Below are 15563 nucleotides of genomic sequence, written 5' to 3'. Positions count from 1 at the left end.
GAGAGAGAGCTTAGCATTATTATTGTTATCATAATTATCATTATTATTGTTTTCATAATTATGATAATATCTTGCATTTATATTGACACACATTACAAATGTTGAGATCAGAGTATGAGTATGCATCTGTAAGTGAGAGCATTTGATAAAGCCAATAACATATACCAAGATAGAAAAACCAAAGGAAACTGAGAAGGGTTTAGACTTTTCCATAAAACAAATTATTATGATTTAAATTTCAGTTGAAAGGAGGTATTCCGCGTTCCCCTCCATATTTAAATTTAATAATCTGATCATATCTTTTAAACAAAGATGTATCTATTAAAATATAAAATTAAAAGAACGAAAAATATATATATACCAAGACACAAATAGTAGTCATCATTCTAGCACCATACAAGAGTTTCTTAACAAAGACATTTTTTTAATTTAAATTATTCATACTTTATTTTATAATATATATATAATACATTTTCTCTCATGTATCTTTTTGGTCCCTTGTGTCCCACAGCACATATATATAGTGTTCCTTTACATACACATTGCAGTACACACAACACACCACCCTCTCATTCATTACATCTTTTTCTTTTTTCTTCCTTATCCCTTTGAAAGTGTACCTATTTGAATGTCTTCTCTCTTCTTCTTCTTCTCCTTCTCTTTCTCTTGGGACCCTTTGGTGAATTGAACAACAATCAAGAACAACCAATTTTAGACCTTTATATATTACATACATATCTTTGATTTGTTAGTTGTTGACCTGAATGCCAGAAAGCATGAGTATATCAGTGAATGGACAATCTCAAGTTCCACCTGGATTCAGGTTCCATCCAACTGAGGAAGAACTCCTTCAATACTACTTAAGGAAGAAGGTCTCTTATGAGAAGATTGATCTTGATGTTATTCGTGACGTTGATCTCAACAAGCTTGAACCATGGGACATACAAGGTACCATATCATTTTTATTTATAGAGTGTTTACTTCTTTTCTATTTGTTTCCGGCGATAGCATCGCTCGAAACAATTTCAGATGATTTTATTATTCTTTCCGAGTAATAATTTTAGTTTGTGCTTTTGTGTTTGAATTTTTATTTCTAAGAAAATTTTGTAACTCCTTAAATTTTCTTATTCTTGTTGAAAATCAAACATTATTTAACTAATTATATATAGTACCAAAAGAGATTATATAGTTAGCTATAATCTTCTTTATTTATTTTTTTTCTTAGTTCTTCCAATTTTCCTTTTTCTTTTCCCTTTCTCCTTTTGGTAATTATGGGTGGCTATCTTTTTTGTGTTTTCCTTCTTCTTCCTTTGATTGCGTTCGTTTCATGTGGGGGATGGATAACTTCATAACTATAATAATGATGACATATTGGAATATTGTACTATATATTATTCTTCTATGGTTTCATGGAGTCTTCATCATCTCATTGATTAATTACAATTAGTAAAAAAAATTGAGAAGCTAATTATTTTCTTTGTTTCTTGAATTTTGGCAGAGAAATGTAAGATAGGAACCACCCCACAAAATGATTGGTACTTCTTCAGCCACAAAGACAAGAAGTACCCGACCGGAACCCGGACAAATAGAGCGACCGCGGCCGGGTTCTGGAAGGCCACCGGCCGCGACAAGGTGATATACAGCAACGGGAAGAGGATTGGAATGAGGAAGACGTTGGTATTCTACAAAGGAAGAGCCCCTCATGGCCAAAAATCTGATTGGATCATGCATGAATATAGGCTTGATGATAACACCACCAACGATGCCAATATTGTAAGCACCTCACAAAAACTACACTCAAATTGTTTTAAATTGAAGTTATAGTCTTCCCTACTATCATAGTATTTGTAAAATTTACAAATTTTTTTTAATATTTAAATTATTTAAAATCAACCCTGTTAAATATACACTAAAATCAATTACTAATATAAAATAAATATTAAAATATAAAATATACGAAAAAATATATATATACAACTGATTTTAATATATAAATAATATTTTTAATTTTTAGTTTTGGTATAATTCTTAATCATTTTAGACGTTTATTTATATAACATTGTATTACTCATAATTTATATTTTAGTAATATTATATAAAATAATCTAAAAGTAACTGTATGTTAGATGTTCTATATATGCTCAATTTAAGACTTTCAATTACATGCATGTATGATAGATTAATTTCTTAGTTTCAATAAAATATTCTTGAAAGAGACATGAAAATTTATACAAGTTTGTGAAATTTTCTGTGTGAGAAAAAAAATTGAAATATATATAAAAATATCTATAGGTTTCAAATGTGATGGGAGATGCAGCACAAGAAGAAGGGTGGGTGGTGTGTAGAATATTCAAGAAGAAGAACCATCTAAAAACCCTAGATAGTCCTTTAACCTCTTCCATCTCCGGCGACGGAGGTAGGAGGAGCCACCACCACCACCACCTATTCGACTCGTGCGACGAGGGCGCCTTAGAGCAAATTCTCCAACAAATGGGAAGAGGTGGTGGTAGTGGTGGTTGCAAGGAAGAGATCAACAACTATGATCAATCTAATAACAACAACAACAACAACTATGGTGGATCATCATCGTTAACAACAAGGTATGCAAGACCTTTTGACACAATCAACAACAATGTTGATAGCAGGTTCTTGAAGCTCCCAAGCCTAGAGAGTCCAAAATCAACAAGCATGGATCATAATAATAATAACAACAACAATGATAATGATGATAGCAATGAAAATAATGGGTACCATCCTATTATTCCAGTTGAGATGGTAACTGAAAATGAAGGGTCATTCACATGTGACAATCCCAACAACATGTTTCATCATCACCATTTGGGTGGTGGCGGTGGTGGCAGCAGCGACGGCGGTGGCGGTCTTACAAATTGGGTAGCGCTAGATAGGCTTGTTGCTTCTCAGCTTAACGGTCAGACCGAAGCTTCTAGACAACTCTCTTGCTTCAATGATCCCACCATGGGGTATGGCACTGGAAATCATGATCTTCTATTTCCATCCGTCAGATCTACTTCATCGTTGACGTCATCGTCAGCGTCAATAAATCCAAGGGCTGTTATTAGTGCGGGTGCAGGTGCATACATTTCTCCAGGCGCACAGGATTATACCACCACAAGCGAGATTGACCTGTGGAACTTTGCTAGATCCACTTCTTCGTTGTTGTCATCCTCTGAGCCATTGTGCCACGTGTCAAACACGTCAGTGTAGCCAGAATAATAAAATCAAATTAAAAAAAAAAAAGAAAAAAACACGCTACACTTATTTTTACTACTTCACCTCTTTCCTCCCATGTTCGATTGTTAAAGTATAGGGAAAATAATTTAGTCTTTGATCATATCATCATGTTTAGTTAATTTTCCTCTTGATGAGTCAGAGGATTATTATTATTATTATTATTGCATACTGTTAAATGTGATGATGTTACTACTATAGTATACACGGTACTTTTTTTTATAATTTTAAAATTGGGTTTGAATCTTGTTATTGGTAATGATAGGACATGTGTAAGTATGTAATAGTAATAGTTTGTATGTAGTATTATTATAAATCACCACTATACTTGTTATATGATGATGATGATGATATCACTTAGAATTTTAGTTATATGCTTTCCCATTAAAAAAAAAAAACAAATTAAATCGTATTCTATACATCTTTGAATGATCAACAACTCAACTATTTCTACTGTAGAAATGTTAGTTAGTTATAGGTTTTATTTGTTTATTTATTTTTGGGTAAGCATAATAAATGTATAGTAAGAATATAATGAAAGGTATGTAAGACTAAGTGTTGAACATTGAAAGAAGGTGTAGACTTTTTTTCCCTTTCTTGGCATGAAGGTGTATAGACATTTTTACTTGCTCTTGAAAGGATGTAAAAATTTCTAAGTCTTATCATCGCATAAACTTTTCATAGCTAAAATCAAATTAATGAGTATATGTGTGATGGAAATAAAGATGAAAAGGGTGGAAAGGTTTGAAAATTTTAGATGGGATGGCATTGTCAACCATGGGTCTTTGCTTAATCACGATGTCTACCATTATTTTCTAATAAATCAAAACTAAACTATTTTTATTATTAGTATTTTATTTTTCTTTTAGTATAGATGGAATTACCTTGATAATCTTTTGATCATTTAATATTAATCATTTTTACTCCTCTTCTTGGATATGCAATTATAAGGACCTTACCTTTAGTTTATATTTTTAATTATTTTTATTTCTATCCATGTTGTAGGATGGATATCATGATGAAGAATAAGGTCATGTTTCTAATTATCATATGCTCTTTCATCTTTGTGTCACGTGGTTTGTCGGTTTGTTAGAGGAAGGTGCTGAGGCCATGGCTGAGATTGTCCTGTTGCCACCAGCACCTCTCTCTCTCTCTCTCTCTTATTACCAAAAGAAAACATGCCCACCATGGGGGCTCCCCTCTCAAAACATGCATGCGTACAAATAATTAGTGATACGATGATTCATTTTTTTAAATTAATATGAGATTAATTAAGATGATAAATTGATTAGGACTTGTGGTCGAGCTCTTGACTTAGTAACAATTTTTTTATGGAGATCACTTTAATAAAGACACTAAAAATGTCTTTTTTTAAAGACGTTTACACATGTTATATTATTATTGAACATTTTTATTAAATCGGTTAATAATTTATTTTTTAATAAATCAATGAAAATCGGTTTATTATAGTGATAATAATAAACTTAATTGTCTGTATTATAATTATTAGACCCGATTTAATCCGATCGAATTATATAATTTAAATAGAATATTTTTAAATTTTTTTTACTTTTTGTTTTGTAGACATTTAAATTCTTAAATATTTAAAAATACAATTAAGTCCTTAAAAAAATTTGGGTTTATTGTTATTGTTATAAAAAAATTGGTTTTATTCTAATTTGTTAAGAAATTCAAAAATAACCGATTCATTAATACGTCCAATAATAATATAACACGTACATATCTTTAAAAAAAATACATTTTACGCGTTTTTATGGGAGCATCCCTCTTCATTTATTTCGTAAGCAGCTACATTCGAGTTTAAAATTTGAATGAAATAGTGAATAAAAATCCTTAAAAATATTGTGTGAATATACAATATTCGTGAATTTGTGATGTTATAATGTCTAAAATTAAAAATTATCTAATTTATCTAATAAAAAATAATACATATTTTAATTATTAAATCAAATATCTTAAAAAATTAAATATTGAAAGTAATTTTCTTAAATATTTTATATTTTTAGTTTTTTAACAACTAAACACTCGTATGTTATATGTAAATTTAAATTTTATTAAAATTTTATGGTTAATTAATGAATTATTATATATATATAAAATAATATTTAAAATTTAATACTTAAACGAATTTACTATATTATATGCAACAACAATAATACTACTTTCACATCCTTGCCATGAAAGAGAGAGAAAGAGAGACGGCTAATAAAGACTCTAATTCATAGCTTTTTGCAAGTCAAAAGAGAATCTTAAAAGAGCTACTCATAATTAATTACGTAAGCTTTGCATATTGATATCGTCATTAATGTTGAACGTTAAAGGAAAAAGAAAATAATAATGGTTTCTTAATCAAACGCAAATACATACATCTATTGGCAAATTGGTTTATATTGTTGTTTCTTTTCATAGTATGTATAGTACTTATATAGCTAGCTACTACATCCCATGCAGAAAATTCACACACTACGGAATGAAAATGATGTAGATATCTTTCCCATTTCTACTTTTTCTATTTTTAATTTAATTTTTTATTTTTAATTTTGTCCTTGTTTGGGGCAATCCTCAATTTTCAAATAATTAGACGTAAGGTATAGGTAAGGCTCTTATTTTGGATCTTGGTCAAATCACTTTATTTTCTCCTTTGTATCTTTCACGTTAATATATTCTCGTCGTCATTGCCGATAGTTTTACATGCTAAGCTAATTAAGGAAAACAGAAAATAATGGAATACAATAGTTCTTTTCTTCCTTTTCTTCTGTTTTTTTTTTTTTTTTTTTTCCATATATATATTAGCCATATTTGTTTACCCGGTTGAGAATTATTTTAAATAAATATGGTATTTTATGAAAAATTAAAATGTATAATTGTTTTATTATATATTTATTTTTGGTATAAAATTAAATATAATTACATAAATAATGTTTAATATAGTAATATACTAAATATGTTATCTTATTAATGATGTCTTCTTTTATTTAAAATATTTTGTTTTCATTATAGTACGTAATATGTATAATACATTTTTTTAGATATATCAACATATATCTCTATACACAGTAATACAATTTTTTATTTTAAAATAAAATTCGATTTTTAAATCTAGCAAATAATAACCATAACATAAGTTAATCCCATTTTTAGGATAGCGCAGTAGAAAAATCTCATAAGAATTTTTATCGTGGTTCAGTTTTTATATTTTATAAATGGATAGATATATTTATCTTTTTAAAATATATGATAATAAATTTTTAATTTTATTATCAAAATAAAATTTATTTTTTTTGTTTCTTCTTTTTTTAGAAGGCACTAATAAAAGAATTAAAAAATAAAATAAATACTTATTTTTTTTAAAAAAATTTAAGATATATTATGAAATCACTTCTCCCAAAAATTTAAACTGATAAGAGAAGACACATGAAAAATTATATCTTTAACACATTCTCAAGTAAGAACTTCTTTTTAACTTTGCTTGCATTTTTTGTTATAAATTTTTTTCTTTTTATTTGTCTTATTTTTTTTTAAAAAGAGTAATAAAGATCGAATTCTAAATCTTTCGGTTATAGAAATATTGATACTATGTTATGAAATTATTTTTTTAAAAAGTTTTTTATCGAATAAAAAATTTGTACATGAATAGTTATATATATTTTAAACACTAAAAACAACCAAATGACCCCATTATATAATCCTAATTTACGAAAAATGATCCTTCAATTTAATTAATTGCTAATTGCTTGATGCCATAGCATGGATTATTATGATAAACACCAAAATTAACAAGCATTCACGGGATTATATTTTCCAAACTTTTTTCTTTAATTGGTCAGTAATAATTCTCTGGGGAGTATTTTGCAAAGGAAGGTTCCTTTTATGTGCGAAGCCTTACGTTGGTTAGAAAGAAGAATGAAATATATGTTATAAGGTTTACTTTATTGGTCTCTATAGTTTTATGAAATTTTCAATTAGGTTTATATACTTGTTTTTCTTTTAATTAGGTCTTTGCACCAAATTTTTTTTTAATTAGGTCTCTTTTGATAGTAATTGGCTTAATTGTATAAAAACTCAACTAAAAAAAAAATTGGTTCAGAAACTCAAAAAGAAAAAAAAAGTGTAAGGACTTAATTAAAAAAAATTGGTGCAAGAACTCAATTAAAAAGAAAAATAGTATAGAGGCCTAATTAAAAATTTCGCAAAACTATAAGAATTAAGAGAGTAATAAAACCTAAGATATAGAGACTTTTCTTTTATAAAATTATTTTAATTGAATAGGTAAGTATGTTGGAAAGGTAAGAGAGAAGAATAGAGAAAAAGTTTGTGAGTATTCAAGTTGTATGTAGAATGATATAATATAGAAGGGTATTTATAGGTACTAAGAGAATTGAAATAATAAAAACGTAATATCCTATAATAAATATTAAGATATGCTAAATAATGCTAATTGATCTAGTTGATCCGAATTATACTCTAACATACATATCTCCTTAAACTCAAAGTGACAACTTGAGTTTAAAACTTATTTAAAACAACAAAATATTCAAAATGCATAAACTGATAGAACGAGTGCAAACGAAACTGCCTGAAGGAAGTGCAGACGGAACTGTCAGAAGAAAGCGCAGATGAAACTGTCACAAGAAAGTGCAGACAAAACTGCCACAAGAAAACACAAACAGAACTGCCGGAAGGAAGCGCAGACGAAACTACCAGAAGGAAGCACAGACGAAACTGCCAAAAGGGAACACAGACAGAACTGCTACAAAAGTGGCCAACTACGAAAAAACTGTTGAAAAGATGGCAAACTGTCAAAAAACTACTGAAAAAGTGACAAAGTGCAAAAAGATGGCAAACTATCGAAAGGTGATGGAAAACATATGGTTTCTCTATGAGAATACATTAAGTAGTGAATGAACTAATTAGTGAAGTGAGAAAGCATCAAAGTATGGACAAAAGAGAAGGAAAAAATGGCACGAAAGAAACGTATGAAAAATACGATGATTTCACTAAAAGAGAAAACAACCTATCCTCTTCAAGTAGGATACCATGGCTCTGATACCATGTTAGGAAGGGTAAGAGAGAGCAATAGAGAAAGGATTTGTGTGTATTCTATTTGTTGAAAATGATACAATATAGAAGGATATTTATTGGTGTAAGAGATTTGAGATAATAAAGACGTAATATCCTATAATAAATATTCAGATATGCTATTGTCACAAGAAAATACAAACAAAATTGCCACAAGAAAAAATAGATAGAACTGCCACAAGGAAGGCGCAGACAAAATTACCGGAAGAGAACGCAGATGGAATTGCCGAAAGAGTGGCCAACTGTCAAAAAAACTGTTGAAAAGATGACGAACTGACGGATAACTGCTGAAAAAATGACAAACTGCAAAGAGATGGTAAATTATCGAAAAGTGATGGAAAATATATGGTTTCTTTATGAGAATAATTAAGTCATGAATGAGTTAATTGGTGAGGTGAGAAAGTACAAAGTATGGACAAAAGAGAAGGAAAAAATGGCACGAAAAAAAGTATGAAAAATACGGTGATTTCACCAAAAGAAAACAACCTATCCTCAGGATATCATGACTCTGATACCATGTTAAAAAAGGTAAGAGAGAAGAGTAGATAAAAGGTTTATGTGTATTCAAGTTATATGTAGAATAATACAATATAGAAGGATATTTATAGGTACTAAGAGAATCGAAATATTAAAGACGTAATATCCTATAATAAATATTAAGATATACTAAATAATGCTAATTGATCTAATTGATTCTAATTATACTCTAACAAAGTAGAGGAGAGTTTTACAATCATTTATACCCTCAAGTATAAAATCACTATATTAAATTATCACTAGACAACTATTCATGACTGCTTTTATTCACTTAACTCAAATTGAGTAGCACCATCCAAAACGAGTTGTTAGATAGTTTGGTAGTTGCCAGTATGTGCCTAGTTTTGCCAGATACATTGACATGTTGCGTGCTTAGGATGGTTGAGGTGGAGACCATTGGTGGCCGACAAAGCTTAGAGAGTAGCATGAGTGTTGGGATCGGAGATATGATACTTTCTGGAGTTTGATACAGTAGACGATCTGCGATCCTCCCATGAGTACTTGATGTGGTAGACTCAAACTTGCAGGAGGAAGTTCTTATCAGAAGAAGCACTGTTGGCATATTCGAGACTAGTAAGAGTACCTCCCAATGTAGTAGATATACCTTCAATTTCATATCTACCTGCTAGACATAGGCTTGCACCTATCATGGACAGGCGGTGCAAAGCTATTTGTGCCTGCATTGGCACACAAGTTAATCGTTCTGATTTCAGATGCACGTTAATGTGAATGATGAAGATGTTGGGGGTGATGAATGTGGTGATAGAGGCGGAATAGGAGAAAAAGATGGTGGAAGTGGGGTATGTGAGGGAGGTAGAAACAGTGTACAGGCAAGGAAAGTAAGAGACACCATACAGGTGTGGGAGGTAGAAGGATTGCAGTTTTTATAGTGGAGGCAAATCTTTATCACAACTCTTATATGTGTTTAGAGGATCGAGTTCTTGGATGATACATAGTAGTGCATGATTTTAGGTCTCAGTTGTTTTCTTATATGCCTAGTTCTAGTCTAGTTGAGAGTGTCTTTGAGTCTTTTACAATAAACGTTGTTGCCTGCTATTTTGGAGAGGATTATAGGCCGTCTTAGCCACAACGATCGTCGCAACAGCTTGCATCACTTGATAGTGGAGAAGATTATAAACTTACTACAGATATGGCTTGAGTTAATCTAAACGAAATGCCGACAGTTTATAATGGTGGTCTATTTGGTCTTGGTGGAACAATGCTATCTGCTACACGTCATTAGTTTACCTTTTATTTTGGGTATATTTTTTTATGTTTAGTTCTCCATATTAATCTACTTTTTTTGTTTGGATACTTTATTTCGCATTGGCTGCATTGACAAATGCCTTTCTCGCATCTTTACTATTAAAGTTAAGTACAAAATTTATAACAATCTGGCAAATACAAAATGCATGATAAGCAGTAGGATCAGAGGTTGTCATCCACTTCCATCTCCATTAAGAACAACTCATTTGGCATTATGCTTGTCAACTATAACAAGAATACCCAATTGAGGAGTTACCTATTCACAGCAAACGAATCTTATTACACACTAATGGTTAATGAAATTCATAAATATAATGAAAGATATTATGTGACCAATGAGAATTCTTGCATTTATTTTATATCTAACAAGAATGTTTGATTGAGGACTCACCTACTCACACAAATGAGTTAGGAAAAATTTTCACGATTTTGTGTTATCACCCTTAACCAATGTAAAAGCAAGTGACAAAATATTGGAATTTCAATCTTGTACAATCATCATCAGTAAAGACCCTTCATCCTTTTCATATAGATGAGTGTTGTCAACACTGATAAAAGGTTTGCAGTGCTTAAAAACCTCTAAATAAAGAAAAAAATATCTAGATAGTACGATTAAAGTACACCTGATTTGGGTCAATCACACCATCAATTTAAGTTGGGAATGTCTTCATCATCACAAAAGTTTCAGCATAAATTTGGACACTCAATATCCATCTTGGCAGGAAATTATATGATTATTCTGAATCACCATATATTTGTGCAATTATTTTCTATTTGGCCATCCAAACTTTTCTATAACTGCCCCTAAATTCAAATGTTCTCTCGATTGAATTCGACAACACCTTTATTGAAATAATGGCATAAACTTGCACCATTGAAAATATTGTGAAATGAATTACATGATAACCAAGTTGTTTGTGATCTCTTGAAAACATTAGTAAATTAGTAACCAAACATATACATCGGATTATTGCTACTAAAAGTCGTTTCCTCCATTGTTTTTGTGATCTCACTATTGTGATACATAACTAAGAAATAATTATCCGCCGTACGAAAGGGATGATGAAAGTTATGCTTTGTTGCTTCTCCCATATTCGTAATGCAGCTTGAAGGATCACGAAAATCACAATAATTATATTCGATTTTGTGGGTGGCTGTATATAAATCATACTGGCTTTTATTTTTTTTATTTCTTGCATCTAAATTGCGGTAACTTTAGATGTATCTTGTTTAAGACGTAAATCACATTGGTTTGATGTCATTAGTTATGTTTGAGTAAATCAACTTTAGTCATTACGATTTATATTTTTACATACCTAGACATGTTTTACAACTATGTACACTTAAATCACAATACCTTTTAGTGATTTTACTTATCTTCTAAATTTTTAAATGACACTTAAATCACAATACCTTTTAGTGATTTTACTTATCTTCTAAATTTTTAAATGACCAGTGCAATTTACTAGGATTTTATAATGGATTAAGTAATCAATTTCTGTTGTGATTTATGTCTTATTTGTTAAAAATCAATTTACTAATGTAATTTACTAGTAATAAAAATAGAACATTTGCGTAAATAAGGTGTATTAAGAAAAACACATTATAAACTATTTTTTAGTTTAAATAAATAAAAAATCCCAATATTTAATCGATTTAATCCTTTTTAGAGTAAATAGACAAACACATGAAAGAATTTAGAATTGTCAAAAACATACACCAAAATTTGTAAATATCAAAATATACCCTAAAAATGATTTTCAATGAATAAAAATACACACTAAAATTCGTAAATATCAAACTCTTATTAATAGTATCATATTTTATCCATGAAAAATAATGGGCAAAAAACAGAAATAAGGCAAGGGAGCAAAAAAATTACATGAATCAGCCAAACTGAAAATTGCTTCACGAATCAGCCAAAGCACATTACTATGTAATTCGAACTAGCTTGGTTCGAACTCCATAAACACATAATTCGAACATACTTGGTTCGAACTACAACTAGCATAATTCGAACTAGCTTGGTTCGAATTACACATGTGAACCACTCCCCAAGTAATTCGAACCGAGTTGGTTTGAATTACTGTCAAATTGTATCAGAAAGTAATTCGAACCAGGTTGGTTCGAATTACTCACAATTTGTTCCATACTAATTTCTGTTACTAGCATAGTTTCTGCCTCATGTCTTAATTTAACTCGTAGAGTTTGTTATTCTAGTGTGCATTCAAAATACATTTCGTTTAAAACTCCGGAAACAAAACATATTCATCAATTATGATCCCATTCATAGTACATCGCACTAACAAGTAACAAATTTTATCACTTACCAACTACAAGTAAGAAAACCGATAATACTGGAATCTAAACGCGAAATTGAAATAACAAAAGTACGAAAGCTAGCAATACACCTAATCATGTCCCCGTGTGTGCTCTGCTCCTCGGAGCTGTGGACAACTCCGACGTGTGTGGCCGGGCTGCCGACAAAGGCCACATCTCTTTGGCCGGTTCGGGTCTGCCTCGTTCATATTGGTCCGTATCCGAGTGGACCTCGGACGACCCTCTCTCGCACGCCTCTTATTCAGGTCTGGGATGACAGTCAGCCCGTCATATGGTGGCTAGAAACCCTCCGGAATGGGAGGTGTGAAACCCATCCGATACACACTGAAGACCGAACTAAGACGATACACCTGGTGGACGTAAGGCTCCCATGTAATCTGTGAGTAGGCACAGCATGCCAGTGTGTAGGGACACGGAAAATGAAGTGCCTGGAAGTATCCGCAGTCACATGTCTGAGATGCAAGCGAGACTTTGTAGCTACCCAATGAACTACTATCGGCCCTACCAGGCAACATCTACCTACACAAGCTCGATCAGGAGATAGGAAGGATCTGACAAAAGTATGAAATTTTGAGAAGAAGATTGGTTCTATTAAGGACAGGTCGTATTGATGACCAAGAAAACTCTGGTGAAAAAGCAAGCTTCAACGCTCCCCAAGACAACAGAGCCATCATTGTGGGGGAGGGTCAAGAGCATTCAACGCAAAGCGGCCTTTCATTCCCTTATTTCGTCATGGCAAAAGAAAGCGCAGCTCATTCTCCTTAGTGTACAAGGAAGAAAGGAAGGGGAAGTTTGCCTGGTCAATATATCTACTCCAGCTTTCATCGTAGTTTTCTGGGGAAGGGCGGACATTGACTGGGGTGAAGTCGTAACAAGGTAGCCGTAGGGGAACCTGTGGCTGGATTGAATCCAAAGAACCAGTAGGAGTCGTCTCTGCGATGGTGAACTCGGAGTTATCCCTATCATACAAAGTCACCGTGAAGCACCTAGCCATCTTCAAGTTGGCCTCTATACACTTCACCGAGTGCTGACTAAATTGTTGTCCAGTTCCCTGCTGCACTTCAGCCTCTCTCCCTTTGCGAACAAATAATTTGGCCAACATTCCATATGTTACCTTCACTAGCGAGCACACAGGAAGGTTTCTGACACCCTTGAGGATTGAGTTCACACACTCAGAGATATTCGTCGTCATGTGTCCGAATCTACGCCCCTCATCACAATGCTGTGTCCACAATGAAAACTCAATCCGGTTGGCTCATTCACACATCGCCGGGTCTTCAGACCTCAGAATATCAAACCAGTAATGGAACTCGACCTCGGTCTTAGCGTGCGTCGCATTCACAAGTAGCCTCCTTGTGTCTTTGCCCTTGAAGGTTAGGGCGAAATTTGCCGCTATATGTCGAATACAGAATGCCCGATATGCAGACGAAGGTAATCATCCTCCGTCAGGAGCCTCAGGCGCTGCCTTGATGCCGTTGTGCCTGTCCGATATAACCAGTAGACCCGCCTGCGGTGTCACATGCTCACGTAGGTGGGAGAGAAAGAAGGCCCACGACTCAGCATTCTCACCCTCGACTAATGCGAATGCCATAGGGAGTATGTTGGAATTCCCGTCCTGTGCAATCGCGACAAGCAACGTTCCCCCATACTTGCCATAGAGATGGGTGTCGTCAATACTAACTAGGGGCTTGCAATGACGGAATGCCTCGATACACGGTGGAAACGTCCAGAATAGTCTGTGAAAATAAGCTTGAGACTCATCCAGCTGTGCACCGACATGAATAGGACTCGTCTTAAGGACTGCAACAGTTCCAGGCATCGTCAACTGGACTCCTAACACCCACCTTGGGAGCTCGTTAGACGACTCATCCCAGTCACCATAGATGAGGGCAACAACCTTCTGCTTGGCCAACCAGACCCTCCTGTACGTCGGCCTAAACCCAAAGTGTGAGGTGGTGGCATTTAGGAGCACCTTGATGCTAACGGATGCATCAGCCCTAACCATTGGCATAATGAATGCCGATATCACATGGTAATCCAAACTCCTGTGGTCGCTGGAGATGGAGGTGGCGAGACACGTATGCGGTCTGTTGTAGCGTTTGACTTCCCAAAGGCCCTAGCGCTGTCGGAGACTCAGTCGAATCAACTATGTGCACCCATTCCCGAACTCAGAACACTTGCCCACATACCGGCGATAGTCAGACTCCACGACCTTGTACTGTACCCCTCGACGGATGTTGTAAGTCTTCACACTTAACAGGGCCTCATCTTTATCCTGAAATTGCTGACCAACCTGAAACTCTGTCAGACCTGCAGACCCTTCACCATCTCTAGCGCCAAATCCAGCTGGCTGCCCAGGAACCCCCTCCTGCCTCATGGCATCCAAGTCCAAAGAAGAAAAATGTGGAGGGTACTGCTGTGTGCCAGAGCTAGAACCACTGTCTGCCCCAGCAGGCTCACTTTCTCTAACATCATCGCCACTGTCATCAGCAATCATATCCGGCTCGATATCATCGTCCTCTGGATCATCCAAAAATCAATCTCCAACCTCAGCCGGTGCAGCACACAGTAAAGAGGTTCGCGAAAATTCTCCTGTTCTGACCTCGTCGCCTACACTGCCGTTGAGATCAACAGCGAACGAAGGGGAGGCAACAGGTTGGACGGGTGGCTCGTACGCAGGGACGGAGGAAGAAGCAACGGTAGGTCTGGAGCTAGAACCGGCTACCATGGCTAAAGTGGTGGTATTCCGGTTTGAACCCCCCGAGCTGGATACCACGTCAACCAACTTTGCCAACAGTTCTGGTGTCCTCACCTCTGGAAAATGCCAGCGACAATGAAACATGACCTGCAAGTCTTCATCACTCCCGATCGTGAAACAATCATACTTAACGGTTTCCTGGAGCATAGTGATTGGAATGCGATAGAAAAACTTTTTAACCCGTTTCACACCTTCGAGACCAAGTTTCAACAGTACAGAGCTAACAAGGTCCTCAAACCTCGTCGTAGGCCTGACGATCATACACAGAGGATCTTTATCAGTGAACTTCACACCGAAATGAGTTTTCCTCTTA

The 15563-nt window shown here is 33.9% G+C and overlaps 2 protein-coding genes across 2 annotated transcripts; one reads left to right on the top strand and one right to left on the bottom strand.

Annotated features, from left to right (window-relative positions):
* The first annotated feature begins 563 nt into the window (after positions 1-563).
* Positions 564-3456, top strand: LOC107472900 (NAC domain-containing protein 43). Its single transcript, XM_016092425.3, has 3 exons — positions 564-948; positions 1499-1773; positions 2293-3456. The coding sequence occupies exons 1-3, from the start codon at positions 765-767 to the stop codon at positions 3223-3225; spliced, it is 1392 nt and encodes a 463-aa protein (XP_015947911.1). The 5' UTR covers positions 564-764; the 3' UTR covers positions 3226-3456.
* A 10471-nt stretch (positions 3457-13927) lies between these two features.
* LOC107472992 (uncharacterized) lies at positions 13928-14989 on the bottom strand. Its single transcript, XM_016092525.1, has 2 exons — positions 14682-14989; positions 13928-14489 (listed from the first exon to the last, which is right to left on the bottom strand). Exons 1-2 carry the CDS (start codon positions 14987-14989, stop codon positions 13928-13930), a joined length of 870 nt encoding a protein of 289 aa, XP_015948011.1.
* Positions 14990-15563: the final 574 nt, after the last annotated feature.

Source organism: Arachis duranensis, chromosome 2 (assembly GCF_000817695.3).
Source record: "Arachis duranensis cultivar V14167 chromosome 2, aradu.V14167.gnm2.J7QH, whole genome shotgun sequence".
NCBI classification, from domain to species: Eukaryota; Viridiplantae; Streptophyta; class Magnoliopsida; order Fabales; family Fabaceae; genus Arachis; species Arachis duranensis.
The sequence above is the reverse complement of the archived record's forward strand: the minus strand, read 5'-3'. Positions and strand labels throughout refer to the sequence as shown.